This window comes from Sciurus carolinensis, chromosome 3 (genome assembly GCF_902686445.1).
Source record: "Sciurus carolinensis chromosome 3, mSciCar1.2, whole genome shotgun sequence".
Lineage (NCBI taxonomy): Eukaryota > Metazoa > Chordata > Mammalia > Rodentia > Sciuridae > Sciurus > Sciurus carolinensis.
Window position 1 is genome coordinate 171,919,221 of NC_062215.1, and position 17,746 is coordinate 171,936,966.

At 34.8% G+C, this 17,746-nt stretch overlaps 1 protein-coding gene across 15 annotated transcripts in view; it reads left to right on the forward strand.

Annotated features, from left to right (window-relative positions):
- The window catches only part of Mff (mitochondrial fission factor), a 57,752-nt gene that overhangs the window by 16,432 nt on the left and 23,574 nt on the right, over positions 1-17,746 (forward strand). For 3 of the 15 annotated variants that reach the window (XM_047546554.1, XM_047546556.1, XM_047546557.1), the window contains 5 exons: positions 3,141-3,299; positions 6,731-6,763; positions 8,243-8,302; positions 11,513-11,597; positions 15,339-16,176. In XM_047546554.1, coding sequence (XP_047402510.1) covers positions 3,141-3,299; positions 6,731-6,763; positions 8,243-8,302; positions 11,513-11,597; positions 15,339-15,470 — 469 coding nt within the window. In that variant the 3' untranslated portion in view covers positions 15,471-16,176. Of the gene's footprint in view, positions 1-3,140; positions 3,300-6,730; positions 6,764-8,242; positions 8,303-11,512; positions 11,598-15,338; positions 16,177-17,746 lie in introns of those variants that run through there. The other 12 variants (XM_047546559.1, XM_047546563.1, XM_047546555.1 and 9 more) reach the window with 7 other exon arrangements.

Consider the following 17,746-nt stretch of genomic DNA (forward strand, 5'->3'; position numbering starts at 1 on the left):
TTGGATACAAGAGTGGACAGAGATGAAATTCAACTCTAAAAAATCACTGTTTCCCTCCACAGATAATACCAGCAGAGAACATTCCAACTGGTATCGGATTGACTGCTGTTAGGGCTTCTTATTTTTTGTTCTTAAATTTATTTATAAAAAGATGAGACTTCTTTTATAAAAGAAAAAAGGAATTGCTAAATTATCTATTACTTCAAATTATGAAGGTAGTTTTTGTTCATCTCTGATGTAATCAATTGGCTCCTCTGTAGATGGGAATACATGTAAACAATCAAGGGCACTTAATCTACATATACTGTCAAAAGTAGTCTTCACCTTAAAAATATACTTCCTATTCTGTTTTCGCTGGTTATGGAAAATTGCCATGTAAGTGAATGAAAAGTTATTTCTTACTAATTTTTGAAACTTTTCTTCAAAGAAACAATCAGACATCCAAATACTTTTTGTCATCGGTCTTGATGAAATAAATGCTTTTACTAGTATTAGTAACTACTTAATTTCATCTTTTCCTTCTACATAAATATTTTTTCTTAAGTTCCAATTGATCATTTAAGGTTTTTTCTGTTTATTATCATATTCCAATTTCATATAATCATAGAATCTTAAAATTAGAAGAGATTTTATAGACTTTTAAACATTTGTAAATTGATTTTTATTAGTTGATTTCTCAGATGTGATATTTAAATTAATCTTTGATATGTAACAAGTGCCTATAGATTGTTTTAGAATCCAACCTTCTGTTCATTCTTTGCCATTACTTTGAAGTTAGTCTATTCTTGACTATTTTATAACAACCTCATTTCCTATGAATGGACAGAAAATACTTGTACTTTTACATTTAAAATATATAATTCCTTATTGTTTGTTACTAGCATGATGGTTTCTCTTGGAGGAAATAACTTTTAATTTTTAGTGGGCAAGAATCCATCCAGCACTATGCATAGATTTGGATTTAGTTCATTGATGTAGTTGCCTTAACATTATAATTCTCAATATCGATTATTATAACCTTTAGTATATTACTATCTAGCCAATTTTTTAATACAGAATGATGAACAAAGTCATTGATTTCAGCCCCCAAATTCAAAGTGCTAATTAGTTTTTTAAAAACTTAAAAATTTAGCTACATACACAGACAGCTCTATGAAGAACATAAGATGTGCAGGGCGTGGTGGCCCACACCTGTAATCCCAGCAGCTTGGGACTGAGGCAGGAGGATTGTGAGTTGAAAGCCAGACTCCAGCAAAAGCGAGGCACTAAGCAACTCAGTAAGACCCTGTCTCTAAATAAAATACAAAATATGGCTGGGGATGTGGTACAGTGATCGAGTGCCCCTGAGTTCAATCCCTGGTACCAAAAAAAAAAAAAAAAAAAAAAAAAAATATATATATATATATATATATATATATATATATATATATATGATGAATTGTTTAGTTATGTTGACATAGAACTGACCATTTTAAATCCTGCCTCTGGTGATACTTTAAACATGAACTCACTCTGACTTCTCACAAACAGCAGGAACTTCAGGTTTTTACTATGCTACCTAAAAAAAATTCTGAGTGCAATACTAGCACATAGTCTTTGTATCCCAGATGTGCTATTTTTGTTTGTTTACATTCTTTTAAGATACCAAGGCCCGTGGCAGGGCGGGCACACACACACATACACACACCGGCTTGTGTATATTCAAAAAGATTGCCAGTCTCTCTGAACAGACATTTAGGGTCACTAGCCATGAGATTGCATCTGAAAATTGGAGTTTATCTTGATACCATTACATCTAATTCTTATGGTGCATCAGCCTTGATAGATTAATTTCCAAATGTGCCAAAATATAGCTTGGAACTTTCTTTTGTAAGTAGTCTTTGGAGAATAGTTTTCATGTTTATTGTACATCTCTCTTCAGAGCAACAAGATGCTAAAAGTTATTACCAAAGTTATGGAGACTTTTAAAATTTTTCTGGAAGTCTGAGAATAATATTAAATGACAGTAACTATCCTTTCAAAATTATCTCACTTATTTTGTGGTTTACAAGCCAGTACATGTTAAGTTAGAAAAGATTACAGTCAAAAGATTTTTCTATTTTCAGTTGTTCGCCATCTGCTCTGCCTTCATTCTTTTTAAATGTAACACACAGGGTTTAGTTTAGCCTAATGTGTTTTGCACTGACATTGAGAATGCTGAACCCTTGTCCAGGTGTGTCATATTCCTCTTATTGTAACAAGTGAAATGCCAAGGCCACTTATCTGTTAAATGCCTCATATAGTGAACTATGCTCCAATATTAAAAAGCTCTCTCAAAATACTCACAAGGATCTTAAAAGTTTAGGTTAGAACTGTGCAGAATGCTTCATTCAAATGTGGTCAGCTGTCAAGAAGCCCAGGCAGTGGAACCAAAAAGAAGAATCTCAGCTCACACCTGAAAGAATGGCTAAGAGTACTTCACTGAGAAACCCAGAAATGGTTAGCTATCTTGGTAATTTAGGAAGTATCCTTCCCTTCTTTCTCTTTGTTGTCAGATTTGGAAATAGTTTTTATGTTTTAGTCAGTAAACTAGAGAGCACATGCTTTATTATAATTAAACACTCAAAAATCTCAGTTTCTGAGACTTTAATTTTTAAATTAATTTCATTTACTTGTGAATGTAGCATGCTTTGTTGCCTTTGTGGTGCGTTTGAAATAGCATTTTTATGGAATCATCTTTGATTCGTGTGTTTGGATTTTGACACCTGTGTACCAGCATTCTCTGTTCTATTCTTCTGATTATAAGTTTGCAGTGTTGTTTCTTGGAGGTCTGGTTTACTGAATTGCAGAATATACCACCCTGAATAAAGAATGCCACTGCTGTGATGCTAGGAGTTGAGAACATCCATTGCTGTGGTTCTCTTCCCTCTCCGAAGTCATTTTTTATTTTATGTGTTTTGATGTTTAGGGTTACAGAGCTAAAAGTACTACTTTGTAGTTGGTTTTTGAAAACAGAATGTTTATTATTATGGTTTCTTGGGAGCGAGTAAAAGGTGGGAAAAGGGGGACAAGAAAACTAAGATTAAAAACTGCTCAGCTGAAGTTGTATAAAAATCTGACTTAAGTGTTTTTCTCTTCGTTTGCTGTGCTTATGTGAACAGTGTGACACCATCGCCACAACAGGCTCGGGTCTGTCCTCCCCATATGTTACCTGAAGATGGAGCTAATCTTTCCTCTGCTCGTGGCATTTTGTCGCTTATCCAGTCTTCTACTCGTAGGGCTTACCAGCAGATCTTGGATGTGCTGGATGAAAATCGCAGGTGATTGGCCATCAGTGACTTGCCAGCTTTGTTGCATATTTTTTGGTGCCTTATTTAGTGGATTGTGGTGTCTTTTATGTTTGCACCTTCTCAGTCTCTTTCTAAGATGCAATGGTTTGAAATGGCTTGCTTTGCTTTCTTTTAATTTGAAATTATTGTCCAAAATTCACATTTCACAAGATTACGTTAGATTTTCTTGAATCAGAAAGAATATTTAGTTCCTAAGCACAAGATATATCATGATTTTTTTCAAAGGCTTTGCTGACTTATTTGAAGTACTTGATTCCATGTGGGGATATGCCGAAGGTTACTATTGGATTGATTGTGGAATGTCGGACTGAAGCATACTAGTTTTCTTTTAGTAAGTTTTTTTTTTTTTAAATTTAATCACTTATGCAACTAATATGATCGAATAAATAAAGCATGTTTGAGATGGCATTCGGCTGCCAGTCATTTTTTTGTCCTTTCCCCTTAACTGCATACTAAAAATTCCAGGTGCTGTTTTGAACATCTTCAAGTAAAAAATCATTAGTAATATACTATTAGTTGCAAATACAAACTTTTTTTACTATCATTTTGAGTACTTTTATCCCTGCCTTATTACTACATAGTATTTAAAAAAGATGAAATTGGAGAAACTTTTTGGCATAGTGTGGGAAAGGCAAAGTCAGTTTCATTTCAACTCTGAACATGTAACTAGTGACTTCTGAGAGTCAGTGTTTGAATTTTCATTGTCATTTTATTAGACTATTAATTTTTGCATTTTGAAGAAGAATTCTCATAAATTAAGCTGGCCTTTCCAATAAACCATATTTTAATTTTTTTTAACCTTAGGTACTGCTGTGTCTTCTGGCTTACTCTTACTGATTACTTTTAAACTCACACAGACACAGGAATTTCTCTATAATTCTTGAGCACTTGTCCATACTGTTTGTCATTATCGAATCTAGTGCCTTTTCAAGTCTTCCCAGGGCTAACCTAGTGGTATATATTTGGACCCAAGGACTTAAAAGTGCACTAAAAAGAGCTTATAGAAACAACTCCTAGCATGGCAAGAGAATTATGTATACTACAAATGTATATGTATGTGTGTGTGTTTGTGTGTATACACACACATACATTTGTTTGTTTTCCCCAAGTGTTTAGAATTCTTTAAAGCTTCCAAGACTATCTTGGAATATTTGGAAACTATAAGAAGCCAGCCACAAGGTTCCAGAGGAAAAGTATGGATTTCAGAGAGTCAGATTTATTCTAGATACACCTCACTAAATGGCTGCATGATGGCCTTGAGCAATTTGCTTAGCTTCTCAGGGCCTCCTTTTCCTCATCTGTTAAAAAAAAGGTGAAAAGGGGATAATAATGCCGAACTTTCTGGATTCCTGTGAGCAGTCTTCTCTACTTCCCTGTCTTTACTGAAGATATAGGACTACAACTTCAAATTATTTGTGTGGTAGGAGAGCCTTCAAAAACTATTGAAGATATAAAGTACCTGGCCTTAACTAATAGTCACAAAAAACTGCTTTCACATCTCTCCTTTAAACACATTTAGTCTCTACCAGATATCCTCCTTAACTTTTTCATTACAGTAAGTTCTTAGAAGAGATCAGATCATTAGGTCATAGTGTACCATATGAAATGGTATTATAGTAAAAATATCAAGTGAGAAAAAAATTTCTGAATTCTGTGTAGATTAAATAATAGCTAGATGATGAAGTTCCAGTATGATTGTTTGTTCCACCTTCCACCAATACGTACACAGTTCACATGCATTGATATGGAATTTGAAAAAATATGGACTTTTTCCATAATGGAAAAATAATTTACCTGAAGGTCAGACATACAAAATCTGAAATCTTACTAATGTAAACTTTACCTTGTATTTCTTTTATAATGAAAAACTGATTTCTAAGTGAAATTTCATTTTATTTTAGTTTGTAATGAATTGCTAACTTTAAAATCCCTTTTTTGGGAAGGAATTATCTTATTTACCTAAAACTTGTTTTTTAATTGAGAAAGAAGTTACAGTAGTAATACTTTGCTCTTGGATATAATCCAATAGTTTTTACCATTGAACTTGAATTAGGTTCTCATTAGTCTTACTGATACTTTTATTATCGAAAGGGTCTTTCAAAGTTATATTCAAATATCTTATGATCTAAATGTTGAGCAAGATTTGATCAGAATTTTAAGTAACAAATCAGTTTTTATTTTTGCTATGAGAAGTATGTAGCATAACTTTTCAGATATAAGAAATAGGAATGTGAAATTTGGATAATATTCTACTTGCATGGTGTAAAATAATCCTGCTTATAAAATTTTAAGTGCTTTTATGTTCCTTGCCCTGCGCATCATTTTTCTTTTCTATTTTATTACTCTTGGCTATTATGCTAATGCCGTATCTTATCTTTGGTCTTACACCATCACATTGAATATAGTTAATTTTAGCTAGAACTTTTTCAGAAAGGAAAAAGCTTTCTGCCTAGTTTATTATCATAAAATAATGCAGTTTTATATTTGTTCAACATAAGAATTATTTTTGGTTTGCATCTTAAGGGACTCTCAAAAGGTTTTTGTACTGTACTTTCTTTTTCTCTGCTTGCAAGAACTTGGTTGATCTAAAGCAAGCTCAACATGAAAACCAAGTTGAATCCTAGGTACTTATTAGAAAAGTTCATTGACACAGGTCAGTGCTGTACACTTGGAAAACTAATATATTAAAAATTTACCAAAACACCTGGGATAAGCACCTGTGTACTGTTTGCTCAGTTGGCAGCAGGATTTAAAAAGTTGTTATGATTTCATCCTTTGTTGGTTAGACATTGCCCATATCTAGTTACTACATCTATTGCAACTATACATCTCATTCTCCAATGTAAAATATTAACGTTTTTTAAAAACTTCATTTGTGTGTAAGAACATTATATACTGATAGATGTTATTTTTAGGAGGGGTTTGATTATTGCTATAGTTTTTTTCTTAGCAGATTATACTAGTTTTGAGTGAATAGAATAAGAAACCAATATGTGAATAATTTATATTTTTAGCAAGTATCCCTATAAAAACTTAGAAGACCTAGAAACAGTTACAGTTGATATGATATTTAATTTGTAATTTTTCTTTTAAAAATGTGTACTTCCACATTTCTAAAACTACTTATTTACTATAGCAATTTATATTCTCATAACAAAGAAACATATATTCTGGTAGTTCGGACCATATATTTATTCAGAAACATCAGTGTGGAAGTTAATTCTGGAACTTGGTAGCCTTGGATGTCCTTACTTTTTGCTACTTTAATTACAAAACATCATTGAAAGATTTCTTTTATGTATTAAATCATACTTATGATAGCACGTGGTACTTTAATGAAGTTTGTAAGTTTACCAAATACCTGTCTAATTTACTTTTATATTATATGTGTCAATTGCCAGTGTGAGAAGACAAAATGAAATACGTTGTGAAAGGTAACTGTATTATTTTCTGGTTCTGCATTATAAAAGGGAAATCTCTGTGGTGGAATATGTTGGATACAGCAGACCCATTTGAACATATTAGTACACGTTTTAAAAATATTTTAGGAAGCACAAACAAGTGACTTCATTTAATAACCATCCTCATATTTGCGTAACTTAAGATAAGTTGATTGACAGTCTTCCTAATATCACAGAATAAATCTGATAGGAAGATGAGATGAGCTCAAACATATGTGATTCCTCAGTGTACTTTAACCAGCAATGTAGCAGTCAGACATATGTCTCTAAAAGGCTCTGAATCCTGTGTCCTCGAGGCTACAGAAAATTTTATTAAGCACCAGTAGTGCCTTTAAAATATGTGCCTTTAGGACAGGTAGAAGTTAAACATTAAATTTTTCTAGCATAAATGAAGTTGTCAGAAAATAGTAATTTGTAGTCTCCAGCTATGCCAACTTACAGAAAAGAATTAGTACAATGGTATTAAACATCTACTATAGTTATTGCTTCCATACTTAAGTTTAGGCAAAAACCTAATTAGTTTAAAAAATGAGACATTCTAAAGCAGGATTAATAATTCTTAAAATCCTTACATGGATCCTCTACCCTAGTCTCCTTTCTCTGGTTAGTAAATACAGCTGCTTACTTGGGGGCAGTTGACCAGTGGATATGTAGAGCTTTTGTTTTCTGATTTTAGCAAATAAATTATATTGGAAAGGTTACTGCTTGTCTAGATAGAAAATTAATTATCCTCTAGAACTGTCATATGTTCTGAGACTGTGTATAAAGCCCCACAAAGTTTTCCACTGCACCTTGGTCCTCATTTCCAGCAGCCCTGTATGTTACTCCTGGTTGTCTCAAGATCAGACTCAACGTATTTGTTTGCACTACCTGTGGTGGGCTCTAGCATGTCCCCCAGTCTTCTCAGCTCTGGAACTGAGGTATGCATTTACTCTGGAGAGCTGAGTGTTTAAGTGAGACACATCAGACACGAATCAGGTGTCACTTAATGAGGTGGGAGGAAAGGAATTGTGGGAAATGAGGAAATTCAGTTTTTGAGATAGAACTGTTGATATTGATGAGCAACCATGATCATGCAGGTGCCACTAATAGGTTCTTAACATCTTTTAAAGTTGTCAGTGACTTATTTTTCCAACCAGAAGAAAAGAATTGCACTTTTTAAAAACAATTGTCCTGTCTTGAATTTCATAAATTATGAGCACCAAAACAATTTATGTTGGTGCTACTTTCCTTTGTTTCTTCAGTCAATTGAAAAATGTTAAATTTATGAAAATCATAAAATGGAGGATGTATGAGACAAAGATTTCCTAAGTTTTTGAGAGATATTATATTGTATTAAAGCATACAATATAATCTTATTTGACATTTATTTGTCTTGTTTTTGCTTTTATTTTATCACTTCTCTGTTTCCTGACTCTGTCTTGTGCCTTCTCCCGCAAAAACCTGCCGTAGACCTGTGTTGCGCGGTGGGTCTGCTGCCGCCACTTCTAATCCTCATCATGACAACGTCAGGTAACTTTTGAGACTTTGTAATCACCAAGGGAAGTACAGAGTTGGTGGGATTTGTCTTCTGCAGCATATAATGCATGTAGTAGCTCTGACTTTGAGTTGCAGCTTGGACTTGCATGTGTTTCCCTTATGAGTAATCCTGCTTCTCAGAACAAGGAATCGAAGCAGTCACAACCTTTAACCACTGGAGTCTGAGGAAAAATGTTTAATAATAACGGGTGGTATAAATACAGTTTTAATAGCTTGTAGAAGATCACGCTAAAACGCAGGAAAAATGATCTTCAGTCATGTTTTATCTGCAGTTTAATTGTTGTTTGGGTTCCATGCAGCATTTCCTTTTTAGTTGTTAATTACAATGTCACGTTCAGAGTGTAGATAATCCAGTCTGTTAGGCATTATCTTAAATTGGGAAAAATCATCATTGACAACTCAACAGATCATTTATTTAAGAAGGTAATTTAATTTTAAGCCTTTTTATCATCCGTTTCAGCCTCTCTCTCTCTCATTTAGCCCTTTTTGCACTTTCAACCACAGCCTGAATAATTGTTTCTTCCTCTTATTAACAAGGATATTTAAAGTTTTCAAGTGTCAAAATTCCCATTTAGTATTCCAATCTTCTGGGAAAACAAAAGCAAAAGCTGATTGGTATTTATAGATACTTCTGATTTTTCAGAACCAACTTTGTTTAGTGTAAGCTAAAATGTATTACCTGTAGCAGGAGATTTTAAAATGGCAATTTTGTTTCTGTTAGAGAGACTGGCACCTTGTTATGCAAGAGAAGTAGGGCGACATCAGTTTATAATTGTCAGTTCAAGTTGGAGGAATTGAAGTGTGCCCTTGATGGCCTAACTGTGCTGCTAACTTACTTTCTTTGATAGTCATAATTTTAAACATTTGTTGTTTTCTTTCCTGTTTTTCTCTAAGTTCGTTATTACTTTATCTTTCTGTGAAATTGTTTTTAGCCAGTGGTCTGACTTAGCATTTCTACAAAGATTTTAGTTCTGATAAATACAGGTTTTAGGTTAAGATACTTAAAGTAATTATTTTGTTTTAAATTTAATTACTACCAGGCACAGTGGCACATGCCTGTAATCCTAGCTACTTGGGAGGCTGAGGCAGAACAGTCACAAGTTCAAGACCAGCCTGGGCAGCTTAGAGAGACCCTATCTCAAAATAAAATAAAAAGGGTTGGGGATACAGCTTAGAGGTAAAGCACTATTGGGTTCAATCCCATGTACATAAATATATACATACATACATAAATTGAATTCTATATGTAAAGTCTTTTGTGCTATCCCTAGATTTCTTTGCAAATGAAGATTTCCTTTACAAATTTTTAAAACTTTAATTCAGGATTTAAATTGTAAATAATCCCTTTAATTTATACTTAATTTTCTATGTTCAGGTGAAGTCCCTTTGAGAATGAAGTATAGAAAAGAGGAATCTTGAGCCCCTATGTTTTCCACTAATGATTTAATAATTCTGTTTTTTGCAATGCTAGGAATTAAACCCAGGGCCTTGTACATGCTAAGCAAGCATTGAACCACACACCCTCTGTCCTAATAATTTTGTTTTAATGCTCAAAAGAATAATTAACTTAGGTGTTTGTAAACCCATAGTTTGTAAGCCCATGTTTGCATGTTCATGTAAATACGAACTGACGATAGTTGCAGTGTCTCTTTCTGAAAAGTGTACTTTTCTAACTGATGTAATTACCCTCAGTATTCCAAGAATACTTACTTTATTTCCACAAAGAAAGGGGGAGCTAATTAACAGCAAGTGAATTTAACTCTTTTAAGAGGATCATTCAGAGATTCTTGTAGATTATCTAGTCAGTACACACTCTCTTTTATTTAAGTTCCATTTTGCATACTTTATTAAAGTGTTTTTAGATTTTTTTCAATAACATTTGAAACAACAGGATTTTCTACATAGACTTGTCTTTATATACCTAGATGAAAAATATAATTCTATTTCATATCCCTTTATGGGATGATGTGGTTTTTGTAATGGGAACTGCTGGGGAATATTAGAATATATGATCCATTAGCCAGTTCTGTGGATTGCATAGTAGCAGCTTTTAATTCAGTTTATATTCTGCTTATTCAGAAAAGTTAGCATGTCATTTTATTGAAATAACCATACTGGATATAAAATAGGTACACATGTGATACAATAGATTGCATGGTATATAAATTTGTATCTCAGTATAGCTGTTAATTAAAATAAAATTTTAAATGTGGAAATGCAGGCAAATGGTAGGAATGGCATTTGTATATATTTGTTTTTCAGAAGTTTATTGTCATTCATTTAAAAAAATCAGTGCCCTTTTAAAAGTGATTGCATTTGAACAAAAGGTACTGTTTAATGTGATTTCTCTGGATTCTTAGTAGTTCTTCAGCATTGTTTTATACACAGCCTCTTCATTTTTATTGTTGAGCCAATTCTGGATCTAAATATAGTGAGTGGCAAGATGTATTCATGTCTGGTGTAGTGGTGCATGCCTGTAACCCCAACTGCTTGGGAGGATTGTAAATTCAAGGCCTAGGCAACTAAGTAAGACCCTTTCTCAAAACAAAACAAAACAAAACAAAACGGTGGTGGGGTTGGGGGGCGGTGGTGACTATGGATGTTAGCAGTCAAGCTTCCCTAAGCCTGTGGGAGGCCCTGGGTTCCATCTACAGCACCACAGAAACAAAGCAATAGTTGTATTTAGGAGATTCTGTGATTACTTCTGTTGGAGAAGTGCAGTCAAGACTAAGTAATTGGAAATAGGAATGGCACAAGAAGAGGAAGAGAAATAAATTATCACTGTTTTTTTTCAATGGTTAGAATTAGTTCATTCCCTGCCTGCGAGTCTCTGCCTGTGGAAATACATATGGTGTAAGTCTGTGTAAGAATTGTGTGTTGGCATATCGTAGAGTGCTCTCAGTCTTTTCAGCCAGAGATCCTTTTTAACATTGCATCTCTCTGGTTTGAAAAGTGTCTTCGGTCAGGGTTTCTCCTCATTCTCAGTTTCGGTACATTTTCCCGGTATTATAGATAGCTATCATCTTAAGCTTTTTCTTTTAGTGTCAATTCAGACAGTAAAATGTTTTCTAATTTATATTATTAAATATCTGTCTTTTGAATGTTTCTTTAGCAATACACAACACTTATGACTTGCTAATTCTGTTTTAGTATTAACTTATATTTTTATGTCCTGTCTACTAGGTATGGCATTTCAAATATAGAAACAACAATTGAAGGCACATCAGATGACATGACTGTTGTAGATGCAGCTTCATTAAGACGACAGGTATTTAATGAACCAAACAAGATATAGTCCAAAGTTATAGTCAAATAGATTTTTTGTGTGTGATTTTAATTTACCTTCATTTTCTTTTCACATTTCATGTAATATTTTAAAGTGATAGTTGGTAACATTTTATTATTTTTCTCTTCTGTGGAACCTATGAATTGAAGTATTTTATCTGTCAAAATATTTAATAATACTCAATTTTAATGAAGAATGAAATCATGGCATTTCCTGGTACATGAATGGAGTTGGAGAATATCATGCTAAGTGAAATAAGCCAATCCCCAAAACCAAAGGCTGAATGTTTTCTCTGATATGCAGAAGCTAATTCACAATAAGAGGGTGAAGGGCTAGGGAAGAATAGAGTTACTACAGATTATGTAGAGGGAAGTGAAGGGAGGGGAGGGGAGGGGTCTTGGGGGTAGGAAAAGTAGTAGAGTGAAACACATTAATTACCTTATGTACACACATGACTGCATGACCAATATGATTTTATAACATGTACAATCAGAAAAATGAGAAATTATACTCCATTTATATATGATATATCAAAGTGATAAATATATTCTACTGTCATGTATAACTTTGTAGAACAAATTTAAAAATTTAAAAGAAATTATTTAATCCATAATTGATTTCCCATTTTTGATTAAAAACCCATTAAACCACCATCTATATGGTTTGTACTTTTTGTACTTTTGGTTTTTTGGAGGTTTTTTTGGTTTTTTTGGCACCAGGGATTAAAGCAAGGATGCTTAACCACTGAGCCACATTCCCTAGCCCTTTTTGTATTTTATTTAGAGACAAGGTCCCGCTGAGTTGCTTAGGGCCTCCCTAAGCTGCTATGCTGGCTTTGAACTCTCACTCCTCCTGCCTTAGTCTTCCCAGCCACTGGGATTATAGGCATGCGCCACCAAACCCCCCTTGTCTACATGTTTTCGCTCAGCATAAAATACTATTACCAAATGAATTTATGTTAGTCTGACCAATAACAAAAGAATCTTGACATATTAGCAAACCAGTATATATTGCTTGTTTGACTTTTGACATGTAGTAGCCACTTTGGGGACCTTTGTTTCTGTATTTGATGTTCACTTTGGAAGCCACTGCTTTCATGTGTACAGTGTCTCTACATAATATTTCTTAGATTTTCTAATAAGTTCTATCTTTTAAAAAAATTTTTATTTGTTCTTTTTAGTTAGGCATGACAGTAGAATGTATTTTGACATATTATACATACATGAAGTATAGCTTCCCATTCTTACGGTTGTACATGATGTGGAGTTACACATTGTGTATTCATATATGAACATAGGAAAGTTATGTCCAGTTCACTATACTATATTTCCTATTCCCTTCCTCCCTCCCTTCCCATCATTCCCCTTTATCTAATCCAAAGTACTACTGTTCCCCGGCCTCCCCACTTTTGGCTTTTGGTTTTTGGGAATTTGTTTATTTCACTAAGCATGATAGTCTCCAGTTCCATCCATTTACCAGCAAATACCATAATTTCATTCTTCTTTAAGGCCGAGTAATATTTCATTGTGTATATATACCACATTTTCTTTATCCATTCATCTGTTGAAGGGTACCTAGTTTGGTTCCATAGCTTAGCTGTTGTGAATTGAGCTGCTATGAACATTGATGTGGCTGCATCAGTGTAGTATGATTTTAAGTCCTTTGTGTGTCACTGATTTTAAGTCCTTTGTGTGTATGCCAAGGAGTGGGATAACTGGGTCAAATGGTGGTTGCATTCAAAGTTTTCTGAGGAATCTCCATACTGCTTTCCAGAGTGGTTGCACTAATTTTCAGTCCCACCAGCAATGTGAGAGTGTATCTTTTTCCTCACATCTTGCTAACATTTATTATTATTTGTATTCTTGATAATTGCCGTTCTGACTAGAGTAAGATAAAATCTCAGTGTAGTTTTAATTTGCATTTCTCTAATTGCTAGAGATGCTGAGCATTATTTCATATATTTGTTGACTGATCATATTTCTTCTTCTATGAAGAGTCTGTTCATTTCCTTTGCCCATTTATCGATTGGGTTATTTGTTTTTGTGTGTGTGTTAAGTTTTTTGAGTTATTTATTTATCCTGGAGATTAATGCTCTATCTGAGGTGCAGGTGGCAAAGATTTTGTCCCATTCTGTAGGCTCTTTCTTCACATTCTTGATTGTTTCCTTTGCTTTGAAGAAGCTTTTTAATTTGATACTGTCCCAGGAGAAAAAATAAAATATTTGGGAATTAATTTAACAAAAGAGGCAAAAGGCCTCTATAATGAAAACTAAAGAATGATGAAGAAAGAAGTTGAAGCAAACCTTAGAAGATGAATACATCCCCCATGTTCTTGGATAGGCAGAATTAATATTGTCAAAATGACCATATTACCAAAAGCGCTGTACAGATTTAATACAGTTCCTATTAAAATTCCAATGATGTTCCTCATAGAAATAAAAAAAGCAGCCATGAAATTCATTTAGAAAAATAAGAGGCCCAGAATAGCCAAAGCAATCCTCAGTCAAAAAAGTGGCAGAGGAGACTCACAATACCAGACCTTAAATTATACAACAGAGCTAATTGTACAAATGGCATGGTATTGGCACCAGAAGAGACATGTAGACCAATGGTACAGAATAGAAGACACAGAGACAAACCCACATAAATACAGTTGTCTCATACAGGGCACAAAAGCACCATAAACATACATTGGAGAAAAGACAGCCTCTTCAACACATGGTGCTGGGAAAACTGGAAATCCATATGTAGCAAAATAAAATTAAACCCCTATCTCTCACTCTGCACAAAAATCAACTCAAAGTGGATCAAGGATCTAGTCATTAGACCAGAGACCCTGTGTCTACTAGAAGAAAATGTAGGCCCAAATCTCCATCATATCAGCGTAGGAACCAAATTCAACAAGACTCCTAAAGCACAAGAAGTAAATAAGTTCTGTCTTGAAGTTACAGTTGCGTATGCCTATTTTTAGTATGCCTGTAGCTTCTAGAATCACACATACATATGCACATGTAGAGAAGGCATACCTGGTGTTCTTATTATGTATATGAAACAAATGTAGAAAAATTGAATAAAATAAAGTATTTAAAGATCAATAAGGAAGTGTGAGATTCAATGAGACAGTTCAGCCCAGGGCTATTCATGGAAAGGATGGACCTTGGAGGATGGTGTGTTCAGCCAGCAGTGTTTCTACAGCTGAGGAATCGTTAGCCAGTCAGACCTGCAGGGTCTGGTGGCATAGGGCCCACTACAGTAGGTTAAATTATTAGGCTTTCTCGGTAACTCATAGAGGTGGGTAAAGAATGCAGTTAATACCAAACTGAAAATAAACAATTGAGTCTGAGTGACAAGAAGCTCATGGAAAAGTCCTAGAAAGGGGCAGGAGTCCCAGAGTCTTTCTGCCGTGGTAAGCCTGCCTAAGTGTATTTGTTGTCTTACCAGAAGAGCTTAGCTCTGACACGCTGCCCTCAATCTAATCAGGCAAGGAAGGAAGTATGCCCTTCCTAACTCAGAAATTTGGAGAAGGGAAATGGATAAGAGTATTTAAGTGAATTTAAGCAAGCTATCATGGATAACATTTTTTTCTGTTTGAGCTGTCTTTTTGCTCCAAGTGAAACTTTCCACGTTTGTAATAATTCTTTCTAAAAATTATTATACTACTAAGAATAGAATTGCTCTATAATTAAAGCTTCTATACTGTATTTTATGTTTATTTTTCACATAGATAATCAAACTAAATAGACGTCTACAACTTCTAGAAGAGGAGAACAAAGAGCGTGCTAAAAGAGAAATGGTCATGTATTCAATTACTGTAGCATTCTGGCTGCTTAATAGCTGGCTCTGGTTTCGCCGCTAGAGGTAACTTCAGCACTCAAATATATTGTTTCAACAGCTGGAAATATAAAAGATTTGCAAACTTCTTTGTTTCTGTCTTGCATTGTATGCCGTTTATAGTTCATGCTCTGAAAATGTATTTCTTCAGAAAGTAGGGGAAAGGGCCTATATTTGTAGAAGTAAAGGTATATTCTGTCACTCAGTTGTAGTCACCTTAAATCAGTTTTGCAGTAACACCTACATAAAATTCTCCTTTTGCATGTTTTGTAAATAGGCTCCAGTTTGTGTTTTTTAAATGAAATTAATTTTTTGCATCACCATTCTGAACAACTAATTCTGTGAAAGGAAAACAGAATGCATAAAGGGTGGATTTAGAAAAAGTATCTGTAGAAGAAAAACAATGTTTGTCCTGTTTCTCAGACAGTTTCATTGGTAGACGTTTTGCTTCCATGTTTTAACATTAACACTTGAAGTCATGGTCTGGTGACAGATTTAAGAAAATCAAACCACCTAATATTTCATGATCACCTGTACAGATTAAATTAAAATATGCCTAAACAGTTCAGCAGTTTAATATGTGTGCATTATGCTGCATTTTTATTTTTCATTTTAGTTTTGCAGATGGTTTTCTATAAAATACGTTTTTACTAAGTCCATGTGTGAATGATTTAAAAACTACAGAAAAAGGTACAATTGTAGTGTATTTAATAAACTGTCAACCAAAGCAATGTCTGTCTATTGAAAAATTTGTTTTCATCCTATTGGCTGTGAGCTATGTCCTGTTAACCTCACCTCAGTCTTCTTGTCTCAGGAGCGAATAATGGAGTTAATGACATGTCAGGCAGCAAGTGCCTCCCGCCTTCCTTTCAGATTTTTATCCTCCTAATTGTGGGCATCTTGCATTGAAGGTGGTTGTCTGATTTTGTTGTTTGGGGTTTTGGGGTGGTACTGGGGTGTGAAACCAGGAGCGCTCTGCCACTGAGCTACATCCCAGGCCTCCTCCCCCACCCCATCCCCCGCCTTTTTTTTTGAGAGAGGCTCTCACTAGGTGCCAAGGATAGCCTGAAACTTACCATTCTCCTGCCTCAGCCTCCCTGGTAGCAGGGATTGCAGATGTGCACACCATACCAGCTGTAGCAGTTTTCTAATTTATTGTACCTATGAAGTGCTGCAGATTAAATACCATGAATTGTGTATCTTTTTCTCCATCATAGTATTTTCTTTATAATGTGCTAAATCTCATGACAGTTAACACACCAATGAAAACTATTTTCCCTTTTTCTGGTTCCAAAGCAGGTAGAATTCAAGGAGGTATATTATCTCCACACATTTTTTCGAGGCGGGGGTACCAGGGATTGAACTCAGAGGCACTTGGCTACTGAGCTGCATCCCCAGCCCTATTTTGTATTTTATTTAGAGACAGGGTCTCACTGAGTTGCCTAGTGCCTCGCTCTAGCCAAGGCTGGCTTTGAACTCGCAATCCTCCTGTCTTAGCCTCCTGAGCCACTGGGATTACAGGTGTGCGCCACACAGCACCTGGCTCCACACATCTTAAGTTATCTTTCTACCAATGTCGTAAGTTTTAGAAAAGACCATTGAGGGATATTTCTTAGGTATAGGTAGACTTCTTGTTTCTGCCCTTGCTTCTCCTTCATCCCTTCAAACAAATATTAGGAAGAAGACGGGCTTAATGGTGCACACCTGTGATACCAGCAGCTTGGGAGGCTGCAGAAGCATTGCCAGTTAGATTTCTGCCAGCCTTGGCAATAGTGAGACCCTGTCTTAGAAATAAAAAGGGCTAGGGGTGTAGCTCAGTTGGTAGAGGGACCCTGGGTTCAATCCCCAATACCAGGAAACGGGGGGAGGCAAAATTAGGAGGAAGATTCTTCTTTGTACTTATTTTTCATGAGTTGATGACAATATATTTTTCTGCACATGGAAGGTCTTCTGACTTTTGGTGATATCCTAATGTGAAATTGCTTTATTAATTCCAGCTTTGTGTATATCACAAGGTAATTCTGTGAATCACCCAGTTGAGACCACAAAAGTGATAAAATGGTGGATAAAATTACCACCTTCTTTGCTGTACAGAGAAGGACAAAAATTAAATAAAAGCAGGAATCCTGGGAGATTAGTGCAAAAGCTGTTTTTCTCCTTGATGATTTTCAACAAACCCCAGAGACCAGGAGTTTTCTCAGTTAATGGTTGTGCAACGGACAGAAGATAGAATTCTCTATCTTGGTCAGGAAACTACTTGTAACAGGAAACTCGTGACTGAAACTGGGACTCCAAAAACCA